Source organism: Meriones unguiculatus, chromosome 12, assembly GCF_030254825.1.
Source record: "Meriones unguiculatus strain TT.TT164.6M chromosome 12, Bangor_MerUng_6.1, whole genome shotgun sequence".
In the NCBI taxonomy this organism is placed as follows: Eukaryota; Metazoa; Chordata; class Mammalia; order Rodentia; family Muridae; genus Meriones; species Meriones unguiculatus.
In genome coordinates, this window is record NC_083360.1 from 30,287,451 (window position 1) to 30,306,837 (window position 19,387).

The 19,387-nt window shown below is 40.2% G+C and overlaps 1 protein-coding gene across 1 annotated transcript in view; it reads left to right on the top strand.

Moving 5' to 3' along the window:
• Poln (DNA polymerase nu) overlaps positions 1-19,387 on the top strand; it is a 127,514-nt gene that overhangs the window by 9,027 nt on the left and 99,100 nt on the right. Inside the window, exons 2-5 of the mRNA XM_060365492.1 lie at positions 5,052-5,131; positions 7,620-8,120; positions 13,417-13,607; positions 18,163-18,275. Of these exons, the coding sequence (XP_060221475.1) occupies positions 5,052-5,131; positions 7,620-8,120; positions 13,417-13,607; positions 18,163-18,275 (885 nt within the window). The remainder of the gene's footprint in view (positions 1-5,051; positions 5,132-7,619; positions 8,121-13,416; positions 13,608-18,162; positions 18,276-19,387) is intronic.

A 19,387-nucleotide genomic window follows, 5' to 3' on the forward strand; every position in this document is an offset into this window, starting at 1 on the left:
ATTTAATCCCAGGACTTGGGAAGTGGAGGCAGACAGATCTCTGAATTCAAGGCCAGCCTGGTCTACAGAGTAAGTTCCAGAATAGCCATGGCTACACAGAAACCTTGTCTCCAAAAACCAAATAAATCAATACATATGGTCTGGTTGTATACATCTGGGTATATATTCAATGAAATCAAAGTCAGATACCTACACACCTACTCCCAATAGCCAGGTTATAGAATTAGCATACATGCTCATTGTATTAGTTTGTTATTTTGTTTGTTTCTTTTTGAGACAGGGTTTCTCTGTGTAGCCTTTGCTGTCCTCGACTTGCTTTGTAGACCAGGCTGGCCTCAAACTCAGAGATCCACCAGCCTCCCCAAGTGCTGGGATTACATACATGTGCCACCATGCCTGGCACTGCTTGGGTTTTAGTCAAGTTGGCAACCAAGAATAGTCACAAGTTTACCCCTTGTCAACTTGACATACAATTATATCTCCTTATGTCATGCTTAATTTCCAATTGAAAATAATAACCAGATAATAATTACACCTAACATGATATAATTATCTCATTTACAGTTTCAAACACATTATGTATTTAACCAGGTCATAATTAGGCCTAATGTGATTTAATTATCTCTGTACAACCACAAACACACTATAAATTTTAGAATAGGCACCAATGTCCCTTGAGGGATGTTCTTTAGTATCTTGAACTTAAATATGTTAACCACTGATAGTTTCATAATTGATGTTATATTACATGATAAAGAAATTGAAAGAAAACACAAATATCTGTACAAACACATTCTTAAAATATGACAGAACTATGTCAATGACAACCCTCATTTCTGCAACTGCTCATGTGGCCTTAGCTGGTATTTATAACCACCTTCTTCTGCTACAGATGTAGTAGTTCTTCCACTCCCAGCAGGTCTTGGCTCTTTTCCTAGAAGAGTGACCCATACCTTCATTCTGAAGAGTTTGTGCACCTTGTCATTGTAATTTCCATTGACAGGACATGGCAGCACCATGTCCTAAAGGATCACCTGAATTTCAGATATAATTTTTCTTACCTCAGTTGTGGAGAAGTAACCCAATTTCCTCATGACAGTCTGGATCAATCATCCTTCCTAACACTTACTCCTTTCTTAGCCTGTTGGTTTAAGAGCATCAGAAGCCCAAAGTGATCAGGGGGATGTCTTGAGCTTTCAGGTCAATGGAATTATTGTTGGCTCCTGATAGGAGCACACCCCCACCCCTCCTCAGAGATCATATTAAGTTAAAGAAGCCAAACTCAGACAAATGTTTTGCTTGTTTGTTTTTAGTTTTTTGAGACAGTTTTCTGTGTATCCCTGGCTGTCCTGGATAGGGTTTCTCTGTGTAGAGCAGGCTGGCCTCTAATTCACAGAGATGTACCTGCCTCTGCTTCCTGAGTGCTGGGATCAAAGGGTTGTGCCCCTGTGCCCAGTGCCAGAAAAATGTTTTATGTTTAATATTGTGTTATTAGGACCAAAGTTGAAGAAAAAAGGAGAAGGGGAACCAGAGTAGGTTGAAATAGAAGATAGAGTGAATTATCAAAGTACAATTTGAATAAAGGGTGAAAACAAAATGGTATCAAAAGTTTGGTTCTGGAGGTTTTGCCATCCAGATACACAAAGAGCTCAGAAGCCCTTTTCCATGTCTAGGCCGCCTGGATGGCTGGAGGTCCAGGTCCTACTGTCCTTTTGTTTAAAAGCAGTGCAGGGGCATCTGTCTTAGAAAAACATGGCATGTTTGTTTATTTTGTAATATGTTAGAAAAACTTAAAACTAAACCCGACATCTTATTACCCTACTTTTTCTTAAACATTTTTATATACTCATATATTTTATCAGAAGATTTCAGAGTTTATATGTACTTTTATAGTATATGTTCAAAATTTTTCTCTTTCTTTCTTGGGTCTCCTTCCCTTTCCTGATCTTTTTTGTTAAACTAGTTTAGCAGAACTGGGCTTGTTAAAGTATTTTTGTTCTCCCAGGAGACAGAAATCACATAGTAATTTGAACAGGGAATGTTTAAATCATTATTACTAGATGGATTTTAGCCACCAAGGCATATAAAGAGAACTCTAAAAGATCTAAGCAGCAGATAAGGAGTAGCTTCCTCCCCCAAAGCTGGTGTAGAGCACTGGGGAAAAAAAAAAAAAAAAAAAAAGAAGAGTCCATCTTCTGGCAGTGTTCCTCCAGCACCCTCTGCTGACTAAATTTAGCATTGTGCCAAGTGTTTATAGGGTCAGCTCTAGTATTGAAAGCTGTTAAGGAAAGTTGAGAAGTTCACATTCACTTAGGATGGACAATATAAATCTTTATTTTTGCCCCAGGACTGTGAGAAAGTGTTTTGATGTCATCATGCCAGTACAACAACACAAACAAGAAATATTGTTTACTAGAGATCTTACTGTTCAATGGGTGGAGAAAACTCTAAGTGATTCAGAAGCCTTAGGGGTGTAGTAGGGTATCACCTTCCAAGTAGAGAACGAATTACAGCATTTCATGCCTCCCACCACTAAGAAAGAGGCACAAAGCCTGATAGAAAATGTTGCAAAGAATAAAGGTGTATATCTCACATTTGGGAATGTGTTCTATTCCATGCGATGAATGATACAAAAGTCACCTGCTTCATGTAGGGCCTAAAGGGGTCCCAGCCATATGCATTGCCAGACCAACAGACCTTATGTTATTAGAGGTGAAAAAAAAAATAAATGTGTGTCTTTTAGAGCCTTCACAAGAGAATCCTAATATAGACTCTTAAGAACATGAAGTAAGGCTATACCATCAGCATCAGAGAACCATAAATCTTTTAAACGATTAAAATTAAACTTAAAATTCTCCCTGCCATGATACTAGCTCCCGAGGGAATGGATCTTGAGATTGTGAGGACATCAAGTAACCTTGTATGGATGGGAAAACCAAGGCTGGAAAACTTTGGACCTATAGACAAAGGTTGACTAGTTGACCAATCTGGAATAAGAAACGTCAGAAGGTCTGGCATAGGGAGTTCTTGGGGCAAGATGTATGGCAAGGTCCGGGGTACAGACCTGAAGTATCTCTCACCTATGAACATCTACCTTGGGCTGCACCAACAGCCATGTTATTAGACATAAGACTTGGCCAATTAACACATAGCAGCCTCTGTCCCATGCTGTTTAGCTCTTTCTTTGTCAAACATTCAACTTCCCAAAAACAGAGATAGGGCTCAGAGTCCCCAGTGGAATCATATTTGATGAACAGTTAGTCATCTTGCAGCAGGTTGGCAACACTGCTCTGAAAGATAAGAGTTTTTTTTCTTTTAGATAATGTATCTCAATATGTGGCCAAGGTTGGTCTTTCTCAAGTTATTTTTCTGCAGTGTCCTCCCAAGAAACTAGACCACAGATATATGTCACCATGCCTACCTACACAGAATCAATACATGGTCCAAGCTTGGGTTCATCTTTTCCACCCTCAGTGCCTTTGTCAGATCCATTTTCTATGATTGCTCAGGAGCCTTGGAATGACGCATGTGCAAGTGGGCCCATGTACACAGAAACACCTGTCAAAGTGACTATGATACAGATGTCTAAGTTACACTGTTTGGGATTGAGTCTTAGTTCTGTCCTTCACTGTACAGCTCAAGTTAGTTATTCAATCAGTTTGTTTTAGTGTGGTGCACAAGAGTGTGCGTGTGGAGGCCATAGGCTCGCAGGAGCCAGCTACTTGTCTCGTTGTTTTGTTTTTTGTTTGTTTGTTTTTAATAGGGTTTCTCACTGGTACCTGGGATAGGAGACCCATCTTAGGCTAGGCTAGATGGCTAATGAGCCACAGCTGAGGAATTATAAGCTTATAACACACTTGGCTTTTTTAAGAATATTTTTAAATTTATTTACTTTTGGTTTATGTGCATTGGTATTTTTCCTGACACCCTCTGTGTGAGGGTGTCAAATCAATTGGAGCTGGATTACAGATAGTTGTGAGTTGCCATGTGGGTGCTGGGAATTGAACTTGGGTCCTCTGTAAGAACAGCCACTCACTTTAACCACTGAGCCATCTTTCCAGCCCCATACTTGGCTTTTTACATGAGTTCTGGAGATCAAACTGAAGTCCTCATTCTTACTCAGCAAACATTTTACACACTGAGCCATTTATGCATCCCTCCAACCCAGAGTTATTACATTTTTAATCTAAATTAGGTGTTTGTATTAGTGATGTTTTCCTGAGTTCCTGATTAATCTATTGCAGTATTATTCAGTTTGACAATTTCTTCAAGCCTTTAGTACTTAGAAGGTGTTTCCAAAATGTTAACTTTGGGTTGTGTTTCTTACTTTTTTCCTCTCCTTTCTTCTCCCCTCCTTTTTTTTTCCTTCCCTTTCCTGTTCCTTCCCTTCCCTTTTTTCCCTTCTTTTCCTTCTTTCCTTCCTTCCTTCCTTCTTTCCTTCCTTCCTTCTTATCTTCCTTCCTTCCTTCCTTCCTTCCTTCCTTCCTTCCTTTTCTTTTTCTTATTCTCCTCCTCTCCTCTCTTCTTTTTCTTCTTTTTTGAGGCAGGGTTTCTTTGTGTAGCCTAGCTGTCCTGGAACTAGCTCTGTACACTAGGCTAGCCTTGAACTCGGAGATCTGCCTGCTTTTGCCTCCCACGTGCTGGAAGTAAAGGTGTACACAAACACTTCCTGGCTAATTTCAGTTTTCAAAATAGAATATTCAAGTGCAAATTCCAAGTAACCACAAATAAACATTTCATAATTATATAGATCTGTCTTAATTTGAAGACGCTTTATGCAACCACTTACTACAATGGTCTTATGCATTTTGGTTGTGTTGACAGTGGTTAAATAGCACATTAATCATTTTCAATTGTGAGCTAATTATATAATTTGTTTTGTATAAGGGTCCCCATATGCAGTCCTGGCTGGTCTGGATCTGGCTATGTAGACTTCAAATCCACAGAGTTTCACCTGCCTCTGCTTCCAAAGTTCTGGGATTAAAAGCATGCCATGCCTGGTTCTTTATTTTTTCAGTGTTAATTTGCTTGTTTGTTTGTTTGTTTTTAAGCTTCAAATGTGACCAAAAAATCCAGTGTTCATTATTCGGTATTACCTGAACATGAGAAGACTCAATCACTAGAAATAAAGGTAAGTATTCCCAATTATGAGTAATTCTAAACAGATGATCCTCATTTGTTAACAGATCTTTAGTAAGCATCCTGGTATATGCTAAGACTCTGAATATGATGCTTTAAAACACGTTCCTAGTCTCCAGAACCTATGGGATAACTTAGATGGGGGAGGGAGAGAGCACAGAAACATGCCACACATCTGCTCCATGTGTGCAGTAAGTGCTATGATAGCTGTGAGTTTCATGTTCTCTGAGACCAAGAGAGAGGATATTTAACCAAGCTCTTTGCTGTTGCAGTTTTCATTTCTGGTTAGTGGGGGCAGGACCTTGAGATAGCTTTCTGAAGCATGAAAATTGTATGTGAGTTGAAATGTAATGGATGATCAGGAGTTGTCCAAACTGAAGCTCCTACCTTTAGAGAGTATGGAAAGCGTACTGAAAATTTTTATGAGGAAAGAGCTTGAAGCTTTAGTGAACTAACCAGTTTTGACAATACAAGAAAAAGAAGAGGTCACGTTACTGAAACAGTGGTGGAGTTCACCTCATGGGAATGGACTCGAGAAAATTGCCTGTTCGGCTTCTAACCTAATTTTTAAAAAAATTTTTTTTTCAAGACAGGGTTTCCTGGCTGTCCTAGAACTCACTCTGTAGACTATGCTGGTCTTGAGTGCACAGAGATCTGCCTGCCTCTGCCTCCCAGGTGCTAAAATTAAAGGCGTGTGCTACCACTGCTGGGCTCCTAGTTTTTTAAAAGCTATTTAACTATCTATTTTAAGAAGGTCTTACTTACTGTGTAGCCCTGGCTGGCCTGGAACTCACTATGTAGACTGGACTGGTTCAAACTCACAGAGATCTGCTTGCCCCTGCCTCCTGAGTGCTGGGATTAAAGGGCACATAGCACTACACCTAGAGAAAAACTATTTTCAAGTTTTATTGAATTATTATGTACTTATTTTTGTTGAGGGAGATATACATGCCACGGAGCACATGTGGAAGTCAAAGGACAACTAGCAAACGCTGAATGGGTCATTTTTCTACCTCGTGGGTCCCAGGGATCTAACTCAGCTCTTTAAGCTTGGTGGCAAGTGAGTCATCTTGCCAGCCCCCAAGCTAATTTAAAACTAAACTTCCTGTAGTAAAGTGGGGATAATGTGAGAACCTATTCCTAGTACTACTGACTGATTATTTGGCCCTAGGATTTTGAAAAGTCATGTTCTTCCTGATATATTTTAAAGTTGAAATTTAAAACGTGTTTCTAAAGTTGCAAAGAACATTATTCTAGTATATTGTTAATATTGACATTTTAAAAACTGTCATGAAATTTAAAATACATCCACTATGATTCAAAGTACGCTCTGGCAATTTGATATCCACCATCACCCATTTAAAAAATGCACAAGCAGCCGAGCATGCTGGTACACACCTTTAATCCCAGAACTCTGGGAGGCAGAGGCAGGCAGATTTCTGTGAGTTCGAGGCCAGCCTGGTCTACAGAATAAGTTCCAGAACAGCCAGGGCACACAGAAGCCTTGTCTCAAACAAACAAACAAACAAACAAATCAAAACAAAAAACCCACGAAAGCAAGATCTTCAATAGTCTGAAATTTTACTGAATTCATTTTCTTGAATACTCTACAGAATTTTAGTTAATTTTATGCCTAAAAATCTGTTCTTGGAATCATGAACTATTTCTCTGCAGTAAAAATGTAAATATAAATATTAAATTTTCTGTGGTATATGACCAAGTGTTAAGACATTTTCTTTCAAGATTACTTTTTTTTTTGAGCCCTGACTCTCCTGGAACTCACTCTGTAGACCAGGCTAGCCTCTGCTTCCTAAGTGCTGGAATAAAAGGCATGTTCCACCATCATTCAATTCAAAATTACTTTAAAAATAATATTAATGTACAGTTGTTTAAAGCAAGAAATAAATTATAAATTTGGAAATGAACATTAAAACACAAAGTGCCATTGTAAACAAATCTACTAAATGGGTGGAAATGCTTTTCTTCTGTCAGGGGATGGATCTGTCAATGTGGATTCCGCATTGCTGGAATGAGGACAAGGATTGTTGAGCTGTATTTTTGTTAATTTAATAGCTCAATTAACATTATTAAGTAGTTTTTATGATTTCATAATTTTCTCTATGACTGGACTTTAAAGATTTGTCATTGTAAATTGCAGGCTTTTCTCTTGTTCATTATCTTCTGATATGAATGACTCCCAGTACAGGAGCTAGAGGAAACATTTTGAGCTTGTACCTGCTCTAGACCCAGGATCCAGCTGTGCATAGTCTAGAAAGACTGTCTATCTCTGTTGGAAAGTGTGTTCCTAGGGATGGTAGAACACTTGCTCAGCATCCACCACAGTAAATGGAAAGAGAAAGATTATAGATAACATAAAATTCCTCATGTTATCTTTGATAAGCGGTATCAAAAATTTACTTGGTTTTTAGACATGTCTTGTGAATTCATGTTGTAATGAACTATTTTTCCTTTTTCTACAGAACCCTAAGTCATTAATAACTCAGACACTAAGAGGATCCACCGAGCTCTTTCCTCAGTCCTCCATTACTAAGCTTACAGGTCAGTTCTCTACTGGCCAAGTACAGAACAGTATCAGCTCTTTGGCTCTTTCCAGTCATTTAATTCCACAGTGTGATCAGGAATCTTCAGTTTTACAGAAAAGGGAGCATAAGAGAGAGCACATCCTAAAGGAAAGTATAGCTAAAGAAGATAAGGAACGCTTGAATTGTAAAAGGAAATATATTACATGTAGTACTTCCCAAGAAATAGCAAGTAAACTCTCAGCACTGGAAGAAGATACTGATGGGACTGAAACCTGGCTAAACTCCAAGGACACAAGAGCTTTTGGAAAGCGGCTTTGTGATGTTAGATATTTGGATGATTTGGCAAAAGTTCAGCTGATGGATGTTCTCAAGCAGGCAGCAGCTCTGGTGGTGACACTGATGTACAAGGATGGTTCCACGCAGCTCAGAGCTAACCAGGTCAGTAAACAGCAGTGTCATGTGCCCGTGGCACTAGCACTTGGGAGAGTAGGGCAGGAGGATAACTTTAACTGTGGAATTGGGGGTCAGCTTGGAAGCATAGTGAGGCCTCATTTAAAAAACAAATCCTCGGAGGAGAGGAAAAAGGGGGGGGCAGGACAGGAGCCTGCCACAGAGGGTCTCTGAAAGACTGCGTTCTGCAGGGTATCAAAGCAGATGCTGAGACTCACGGCTAGAGTCTCATGGGCAGAGTGCAGGGAGTCTTGTGAAGGAGGGGGGGGAATGGAGGGACCTGGAGGAGACAGGAGCTCCACAGGGAGAGCAACAGAACCAAAAATCTGGACACAGGGTTGTTTTCTGGGACTGATAATCTAACCATGGACCATTCATGGAGATAACCCAGAACCCCTGCGCAGATGTAGCCCAAAGCATCTCAGTGTTCAAGTAGGTTTCCTAGTAAGGAAAACAGGGGCTGTCTCTGACATGAACTGATTGACCTGCTCTTTGATCGCCTTCCCCTCAGGGGCATGCAGCCTTGCCAGGCCACAGAGGAAGACAATGCAGCCACTCTCGATGAGACCTGATAGCCTGGGAAGGGAAGGAAGGGAAGAGGACCTCCCCTATCAATAGAGTGGGGAAGGGGCATAGGTGGAGAAGAGAGAGGGAGGGTAGGTTTGGGAGGGAAAGAGGGAAGGAGTAATAGGTGGGATATAAAGGAAAGGAACTGTAATTAATAAAAATAAACTATTATAATAAAAATGCAGATTTTAAAGCTGCCTTTAAAAACAACAACAACAAAAAATCAATTCCTCTTTCTGATTTTAGGAGAGGTAGAAATAAGATTTTAAGCCATGCTTCCTCCACTTTGGTAAGTGATTCTGACAGTGTAGGAACCCCGTCAATTCTGGGCAACTGACAAACTGCTGTCTAGAGGAGGCACTCCATTCTACCTTCCATCAGTAATGCTTGAGGGTATCAAATTCTCTACCTGTTGGAAAATATCTGTCCATCTAGTTTAGCCATTCTTGTGGATGTGAAGTGGTATTTTGTTGTACTTTTGAAGTGCATTTGCTCAAAAATGATAATACTGAACATTTTTATTCACTTCTTGCCTTCATGTATCTCTTTGGTGAAATTCAAGTTTTTCACATATTTTTGAATTATGATTTTTTTCTATTTTGGGTATGTAAGAGTTCTTTATATGTTTTATTTGATTCGGGTCCCTAATATATGTGATTTGCAGTTTTTCCAATCTGTGGGTTTTCATTCAGATTTGGAGTACCTTTTCAAAAAACAAAACCTTTAAATCTAAAGATCCTCAAAAACTTGTGCTTTCGTTATCATATTTAGAATGCTTGGGGTTTGGAGAGATGGGTCAGTGGGTAAGAGCACTTACTCTGCCAGCATATGGAGCTGAGTTCAAATCTCCTGCAGTCACAGAAAAAGCAGGGCACAATTTCGCATGCATGTAATGTCAACATGGGGAGACAGACAGGGAGATCCTGTATACTTGATAGTCAGCTAGCCTAGCTAAAAAATACCGAGCTGTCAGTTCAGTGAGAGACCCTGACTCAAAGCAATCACATAAGGAGACATTCAAGAAGACACCCAGCATTCTGCTCTGGCCTCCACATAGACACACACTCATATGCATGTTTCTTGTCTCTGTCTCTGTCTCTCTCTGTCTTTCTCTGTGTCTCAGTGTCTCTGTCTCTGTCTCTCTCTGCTTTGTCTTCCCCAAGTCAATCAGACTTGCCTCAGTTTTATTTAAGTGTTCTTACATCTAAATCTGTAAACCATTCTAGTTAATCTTTCTAGGCTGTGAGAAATTCACCCTTTGCAGGTGACTCTCCAGTCATCTGGGCTCCATTTGCTGAAAATACTGTTTCTCATTTAATTTTTTTCATGCTTTTATTGGTTTTTTTTTTCTCATTACTGTGAGAAAATACCTGACAAAAACAACTGGGAGGCAGGGTTTATTTTTCTCAAATTTGAGAATATAGCTCATCATGGCAGAGAAGGTCTGGTAGCAGGAGCTTGAGATAGTTGGTCATGTTGCGTTCACAGTTTTAGAAGCAGAGACAGATGAATGACAGACAGAAAGTCTTATCTGACTTTCTTCTTTTTACTGTATTCATCCCAGGACTCCATGGGATGGTGTCTCCTGCATTCAGGGTAGGTCTTCTCTGCTAATAGCCTTTCTAAAAGCATCCTTATAGACACATTAAAGAGGTATGTTTCCTTGGTAGCTCTAAATGCAGTCAGGGTGACAGTGAAGTTAACCATAATAACATTTTCATTGAGAATTAGTTGGCTTAGATCTAAGAACTGTTTCAGCCTCATGCTTTGTTTTTGTTTTGTTTGAGACAAAGTTTCGCTCTATACCCAAGGCTGGCCTTGAACGCAAACTCATGACCATCCTCTTGCCTCAGCTTTCTGTATACTGGGCTATAAATGTATGCTACTTCAGCCCAGTCTCTAAGGCTTGATTTCCATATGTTTGATTCTTTTCTTTAATCTTTGTGTCAGTCTTACCCTAGAAAGCATACTGTCTTGATTACTTAGGTTTGTAAGAAATTTAGAAATCACAAAGTGCAACTCTTCCATCTTCCAACTGAGTTGATCTTTTTAAAGTTATTTTGGCTATTGGAGTACCTTTGCATCTCCATATAAATGTTATCATTATTTCATTATGTCATCAATTTCTGCAGACATCAAGCTAGGATCTTGATACAAATTGTGTTGAATCTTTCTTTCTTTATGTTTTGTTTTGATGAGGAAACTTCCCCTTTTCTAAAATCTCAAGGACAATTTAGTTTAAATGAAACACCTGAAGAAAACTGGCAACTGCCCAGAGGAATAAGATATTGAAGAGGGAGAAAGCCATGGCACTTGAGTTAGGCTAGCCTGGAGCTCAGCTATATTGCAGATAAGTTGCTAGGAACAATAGAGAAATGCTAAGGGATCCCAAAATGATGGGAAAAGCATACTTAGAACAGAGACAAAAGAAAAGAAAAAGTTAATTTGGATAGTGTCTCTATGCCTTTTAGTTAGTTTGTCTATCTTGTTCATTTGCTCAAAGAACCAGCTCTTGGTTTCATTGATTCTTTGAATTGTTCTCTTTGTTTCTAGTTTATTGATTTCATCCCTGAGTTTGATTATTTCCAGCCTTCTGCTGCTCTTGGATGTGTCTGCTTCTTTTTTTTTTCTAGAGCTTTCAGGTGAGCTGTTAAGTTGCTTGTATAAGATATTTCGAATTTCTTTATGAAGGCACTTAGTGCTAGGAACTTTCCTCTTAGCACTGCTTTCATCCTGCCCATAAGTTTGGGTATCAACATACCCATTTTCATTGAAGTCTTTAATTTCTTTTTTATTTCTTCCCTGACCCAGCTGTCATTGAGTAGTGAGTTGTTCAGTTTCCATGTGTGTGCAGGCTTTTTGCTATTTCTGTTGTTGAGGTCCAGTTTTAGTTCATGGTGGTCTGATAGGATATAAGGGATTATTTCAATCTTCTTGTATCTGACGCTTGCTTTGTGACCAACTCTATGGTCTATTTTGGAGACCATATAGTTCCATGAGAGAGTAGGGCAGGCCCCAGGTATGGGATTTGGCTAGTTTGCCCACAGCTGTTAATTGTCTCGTGTAGGGTGTGGCTTTTGCCAGCTGGTAAGGCCTACCTTGTGTCTTGCGTGGCACAAAGAGGGACATAGTCTAGGGATCTGAAGATGTAAATATGAGAGTTCAGAGAAAGAGAGAGGGTGGCATGTAGCAGTTTGGAGAGACCAGAGAGAAGTATAGTGTAGTGGTTTGGAGGAGACAGATGGAGAGAAACGCTTCAGGGCACAGTAGCTTGGAGGAGACTGTTGGCTGCATTTGCTGTTGACAGAGATTGGTATATCCCCCAAAGACCCACTGACCCTAAACATCCAGGGAAGTAAAGGGGTCTGTGCCCCCTCTCCCCAGTAACCTTCTCTCTTCTATGTAGGGTTGGGAGGTTGGAAAGGAGGTAGACACCCCAAATAAAGTACAGTTTTAAAAACAAACACTACAAAAGGCTAATGTACTTTTCCAAGTTCTATATCACCACCAATAAAGAAAATAATTAAGACATTTTTTTAAAGAGATAATTATTCCTTCTGTGTACTTAGCATGGCTTAAGGTGAACCTGCCTTCCTGAGAGATGGTCCCTTGTCAGGTGATTGATTTACTGGCCCAATTGCATTGACTCTCATGTTTTTGCTATCTTGGAATGTTAGGTCAGAGAAATAGCTTTCCCGTCTGGGCCTCCACAGAGCCTAATCAAGGCTACTTGTAACTTGCCCTTCTCTGAAAGGTAGCCCTAAAATCATTTAGAAACCAGACCAGGGATCAGAGTCAGGGATCAGACCCAGGTCAGAGAAATAGCTTTCCCGTCTGGGCCTCCACAGAGCCTAATCAAGGCTACTTGTAACTTGCCCTTCTCTGAAAGGTAGCCCTAAAATCATTTAGAAACCAGACCAGGGATCAGAGTCCTGAAATGCTTGATTTCTGTTTTTGAAAGCTATCTATCTTGTTGAGTAGAGAATATTAGTTGAGACCTAGGTTTAATAGTGCATGCCTATAATCCTAACACTTGGGAGGCTAGGGCAGGAGTGGCAGGCATTCTAGGTCAGCCTGGGCTACACAGATGACCCTACCTAAAAATAAAAATCAGTTGGTGGGGCCGAACGTAGTGGTGTATGCCTTTAATCTCAGCACTTGAGAGGCAGAGGCAGGTGGATCTCTGTGAGTTAGAGGCTCGCCTGGTCTGCAAAGCAGATTCCAGGGCAGCCAGGACTGTTATACAGAGAAACCCTGTCTCAAAAACAAAAACAAATCAGTTGGGGGGGTGGGGTGGGGAGATGGCTCAGTGGACAAAGGGATTGCTGTTCCAGCATGAAGACCTGAGTATGGACCCCAGAACTTCTATATAAAGGTGGCTACTATAGCATGTGTTTATAATCCCAGGGTTCCTGTGGTAAGATGGGAGGCACATACAAGAGAATCACTTGAAGTTCAAGTGCCAGTTAGCCTGGCACACAGCAGCAAGCCGCAAGAGACCCTGTCTCGAACAAGTGGAAAATGGAAACCAACACCCCAGTTGTCTTCTGACTTCTATGTGTGTGCTATGCTGTGTCTGTACCTGGACTTCACATGCACAGCAGAGATTCTTTTCAAAAGTTTCGTTATAGATGTTACTTCTTTGTGTTATAGCTTGCTCTTATAAAGCAATATAGCTGCTTAATTTTGTGGCTTTTGTATTGCTGTATCTACACAGACCTTAACTTGTCCTGTTAAAGGAATCATGATATTACTGAAAAACCATGTAGACAGAAGCCCCCTGATTCCCCCAGCCTGTGGTGGTGCTCTGGGAGAGGACTTCAGATCCACAGATCATTGTATCTACATACATACTGAGCACTCCCCTTTCTGGGGTCCAAAGCAAGAAGCACATAGTCTATTTGTCAGGTAAGAAAGTCTTTAATTATCATATTAAATTTAAAACTTTCCAACCTCCAGTTTTAACTATTTAAACTTTTAGTTTTTGTGAACACATGAAAATAATTTTTTAAATTCTTTATTAACATGAAAATAATTTTAAGATTATTTTATATATGTAGATGTTTTATTTGCACATACACCTATCTGTATACCAGAAGAGATTATTTGATCCCATGAGACTACAGTTATAGATGATTGTGAGCTATCATGTGGGTATTGGGAATTGAACCCAGGACCTCTGAAAGAACAGCAAGTGCTCTTAACCACTGAGCCACTTCTTTGGCCCATGAAAATAATTGTGTGTGTGTATGTGTATGTGTTTGTGTTTTGAGACAGAGACAGGATTTCTCTGTGTATCCTTGGCTGTCCTGGACTTGCATTGTAGACTAGGCTGGTCTTGAACTCACAGAGATACACCTGCCTATACCTCCCCAAGTGCTGGGATTACAGGCATGCATCACTGTGCCCGGTCCATGAAATTAATTTTGAAGGAAAACACACACACACACACACACACACACACACACACACAAAAGCAGTGGTCATCTCCCTCAGAGTCTCTGGGATGGAAGTTCCATCCTAATGCAAAGGGAGCCTGTTCCAGCATTGTGACAACTTTGCAACGAGATGTTAGGGGGAAGCCTTGCCCTCTATCCTGCCACTACTGCTGCCACTACCAGGGTTCCAGGTAATTTTCACTACCATTCTATTTTCCTTCCTTACAGCATAGGAGATGTGTTATCACTGCCTGAAAGACTAAGTTGTCTTCAGTGTCACTAAGGATAGTGCCTGTCTGAAAATGTGGCTTGAGTGTGGTTTGTTTAACAAACAATTTTTCTGATATAGGCTTGGTTCCCCAAATGGCTGTTTTGAGAAAGGACTCAGCAGGTGATGGGTAGGTCATAGGGGCTCCTCCCTCCTGAGGAGGTTAGAGCTGTTTTCACACTGGTGGGTTGTTGTGAGATGAGGACACCATGTGCTCGACCTCTTCTGTCCTTGGATGATTCCCTTTCTGTCTCTTCATGCTGTGGTGTTGCAAGTGGCCCCTGATCAAGCCAGTGCCATGCTTCTTGGACTTTGCTGCTGTAGTTATGAACTAAATGAGCTTTATTTAATTGTGCCTAACATGATAGAGAGTTCTAGCTCTTTAATTTTCTTTACACTTTAATTAAAGTTTTCTGTGAAAAGCTTTTCCTTATCAACTAGACTTTGCTCACCTTATCATATTTTCACTCATGTGTTATTTTATCATTTAGGCCTTTTCTAAACATCTGAATAAAACAATACCTTAGCTCAGCACCATATACAATCACCATCTTCAATTTCTTTTATATTTTTGGTTGTGAGCATAGCCTTTAATGGCTAAGCCATCTCTTCAGCCCACATTTCTCTATAATGCCTGTCACCACTACCATTCACAAGTCTTACTTTGTTTATTGTATCCTAATCTCGGTGAGGGTGAAGGCAGGATTTTGATCCTTTCAGTTTCATGACTCCACACCCAGGAGCACTGCCACAGGAAAAAACATGAATATTTATCAGCTTCATTTTGAGGCATGTTAAGTTCGAGGAAAGATAGTCCCTCATGTACTATAAAACTGGAATAGTCCCAATTCTACAGTAGCATCTTTAGGATTCAAAATGAACTTAAATCATACTTTATAAATATATACAAAAATATATTTTAAGAAATTTTGCATGTTTATGAGTATGTGTAGGTGTTTTCATGTATACACACATGCACATGTATGTGTACATTTTATTTTATTGAGGCAGGGTCTTTTTTTTTTTTTTTTTACCAATTGGCCAAAAGCTCTTTAATTACTATTTGCATCAGAACACTTCCATCTTTTAGTATAGAAATATTTTTTATTAAATTTTTATTTTTTATATTAATTACAGTTTATTTACTTTGTATCCCAGCTGTAGCCCCCTCCCTCATTCCCTCCCAACCCCACCCTCCCTCCCTTGTCTCCTCCCTGTCCCTCTCTAAGTCCACTGATAGGGGAGGTCCTCCTCCCCTTCCGTCTGACCTTAGCTAATCAGGTCTCACCAGAACTGGCTGCAATGTCCTTCTCTGTGGCCTAGCTAGGCTACTCTTCCCACCTGGGGATGAGGAGGTCAAAGAGCTAGCCACTGAGTTCATGTCAGAGACAGTCCCTGTTCCCTTTACTAGAGAACCCACTTGGATACTGAGCTGCCATGGGCTACATCCGAGCAGGGGTTCTAGGTTATATCCATGCATGGTCCATGGTTAGAGAATCAGTCTCAGACAAGCTCCTGTGCCCAGATATATTTGGTCCTTGTGGAGCTCCTGTCCTCTCCAGGTCTTGCTAACTCGAGGCAGGGTCTCTTGCTGAATGTAGAGCTTATATATCCTAATTAGTCTAGCTAGCCAGCTTGCCATAAGATCCCTGCCTCCCAAGTGCTGGGATTACAAGCAGGCCACAAAGCATTTACATAGGGATCTTTGATCTGTCATGGTTAGCTTCAGCTGTCAACTTGACACAAACCTAGAGTTACCTGGGAAGAGGGAACCTCAACTGAAGAATTGCCTTGATCAAACTGGACTCTGATCATGTCTATGAGATACTTGTTTAATTGCTAATTGATATAGGAGGGGCCATCCCACTATAGGTGGTACCATCTCTGGGCAGGTAGATCTGGGCTATATAAGAAAGATATTTGGGGGCTAGAGAGATGGCTCAGGGCTTAAGAGCATTGGCTTACCTTCCAGAGGTCCTGAGTTCAATTCCCAATAACCACATGGTAACTCAACAACCATCTATAATGAGATCAGTGCTCTCTTCTGGTGCTCCTGCAGGCAGAACACTGTATACATAATAAATAAATATTTTTTTTTAAAGAGAGATATTTGAGCCTGTTGAGGTGGCATACACCTGTAATCTCAGCACTCAGGGAGGTAGAAGCAAATGGATCTCTGTGAGTTAAAGGCCTGTCTGGTCTACAGAGTGAGTCCAGGACAGCCAGGGCTACACATAGAAACCCTGTCTTGAAAAAAAGAAAAGAAAAGAAAAGAAAAGAAAAGAAAAGAAAAGAAAAGAAAAGAAAAGAAAAGAAAAGAAAAGAAAAGAAAAGAAAAAAGGTATCTGAATATGAACCTGGTGCAAGCCAGCAAACAGTCATACCTTTTTGGTCTCCACTTCAGTTCCTACCTCCAGGTTCCTGCCTTGACTTTCCTTGATGATGGACTATAACTTGTAAGATTAAATAAACCCTGTTCTTCCTAAGTTGTTTTATGTTAGGGTGTTTTATCTTAGCAACAGAAAGCAAATTATAATAGAATTTGAAGTCTAGTCCTTATGCTTATGTGGCAAGTGATTTTTCCACTGAGCCGTGCCCCAGCCACAAGAAACCCTTCTTCTGCTTATCTTACCAAGATAGACTTAAGCCAGCCTGAGTTTCTCCTTAGGAGAAGACAATGTAGCTTTTAGATCACTCCATCCTGGATTTGTGTTTCAGCACATGTCAGGGAAGTTCACGTACCCCATTTTTCTATCATTCTTCACTTCTTCCTTCCCTTCCCTATGTCCATTCCCAGTATTATCTAAGCCAAAAGCCAGTGCTTTTGACACTTTGATCTCCCTATAAACCTGGCCTTCTGTTGAAACAAACCAAGGTCAAAGCATATAACTTTTAAAACATTATACAGTGTCTGTCAATGGAGCCAGACAAGCAAAACCCAACGAAATATCACCCTGCGTACATGCCCACTGGGCTCCTGGTTACTTTTTTTCTTATTCCATCAAAGAGCTCTTTTAATGTATTATTATTGTACTTTTCCATGAAGAGGAACTTTTAGTTTGGTGGTTCATGGCTTATCTTCTGTCAGTAGTGAGATACAGTATCAGAACCCAACCTTACCATCGACTAGATGTGACATCTCTGAACCACGTCTCTTCGTCTGTATACTGGATGGAGTTCCTACCTTGTAGGACTGTGATTAAGTTTCAGTGTGGCAACCTTGTGAAATGTTAGCCTGATATCTACACACATACGGTAATATTAACGGTTACCCCACATTCAGAAGCTCAGGGGGTGATGGAAGAAGCTGCAGTTTAGCATATGTGGGTCTTTCTGTGAAGGATGTGTGGGTAGGCAGCTTGCACAGACCATCCCTTGAGCAGGTTGCACAGTTGTGGGAGGAGAAGAGTAGACAAGGAGCATATGCCATCTCCAGCAGTATGGGTAGAAAGTGCCACAGTGAAATGGCAGAAGGAAGACCTGGCAAGCTGAGAGGTGGGGTGCTTGGAGGGGCTTGGGCCAGGTCCAGTGTGTGTACTCTGTACAGGAGATTCAGGAGTAGAAGCTTTGCTCAGGGATAAGCCCTGAGTCCAAGCTTCACAGTGTATAAACTGTACATAAGAAGCAATGCTCACCTCGCAGGATTCTTTAATTAATCAAGTTACGCATATGCTGCATAAGGATAGCTGGATATTTGATATTACAATATTTTTCCAAGATCTGAATTACTGTCTAAATATAAATCTTCTCTTGTTAGGAACATGCTGTTTTGGACACTTACATGTAAATGCCCCATAGTTTGTTTTAATGCCAAGGACTTTGTGAAAACAGTACTGCAGTTCTATGGTGAAGAAGACAGCTGGAAGCATGGTAAGCCACCATTCTCATTGTCCCTAAGACACCATGTCACCTGCTCCAGGGTCCTAGCCACACAGACAGTACGTTTTCACCTATGAGCAGAAAAAGGCACTTCCTCTGATGTGTCTGGGTCATGCTTTCATTTGTACCAGCTTATACTCCTTTGGTGTAAGGAATGACCCCTGAAGTACAGTCACAACGGGCCTTGTTATTACCACCAATAGCTACAGACACTAAGAATTAAACTACAACACAGAAACAAAACCATGCAGGGCATATAGTATCTTTAAGAGAAAAGGGAATAGTTGGTGAACACCTTTAATCCCAGTACTCAGGAAGCAGAGACCAGAAGGTCTCTGAGTTTGAGGTCAGCTTGGTCTACAGAGTGAGTTTCATTTACAGCCAAGACTATACGAAGAAACCCTGTCTTGAAAAGAAAAGAAAAGAAAAGACAGAGAGAGAGAGAAAAAAAAGTAAGCCAAACATGGCAAAAACATTCACTGTGGAATCCTTGAGTTTTTTTTAAATAAATCTTTTTTAAAAAATAAAAAAAAAATATTTTTTAAAAAATAAAAAAGATTTATTTATTTATTATTTATACAGTATTCTGCCTGCATATACACCTGCATGCTAGAAGAGGGCATCAGGTCCCAGTATAGATGGTTGTGGGTCATCATGTGGTTGCTGGGAATTGAACTCAGGACCTCTGGAAGAGCAGTCTTAATCTCTGAGCCACCTCTCCAGCCCCAGAATCCTTGAGTTTTAACTGTACGTTTTTCTGCATTTCAAAATACTCATAATAAAATGTTGAGAAAATTTTTATTATAATCAATTTCTAACATACATGAAATTACTCATCAAAGTTTGATCAAGATTGAACTTACAGCTGATTTTTTTTTCTTTCGTAACTCTCTGTTTTTCAAATCACAGACTTTTCAGTATTTTATAACAAATCTCAAATATTATAAGATTAAGCTCTGGTATTTCTGTTCTGTGAGGATCCCACATGCAAACAATACAATCAATCACCTTCCCTAGAGTAAGCAGTAATCTCTGCATTATTAGCTATCCTGACAGTATCCCATCTCCCACACTTGCCCTGAGATGCTCTTAGTTTTTTGTTT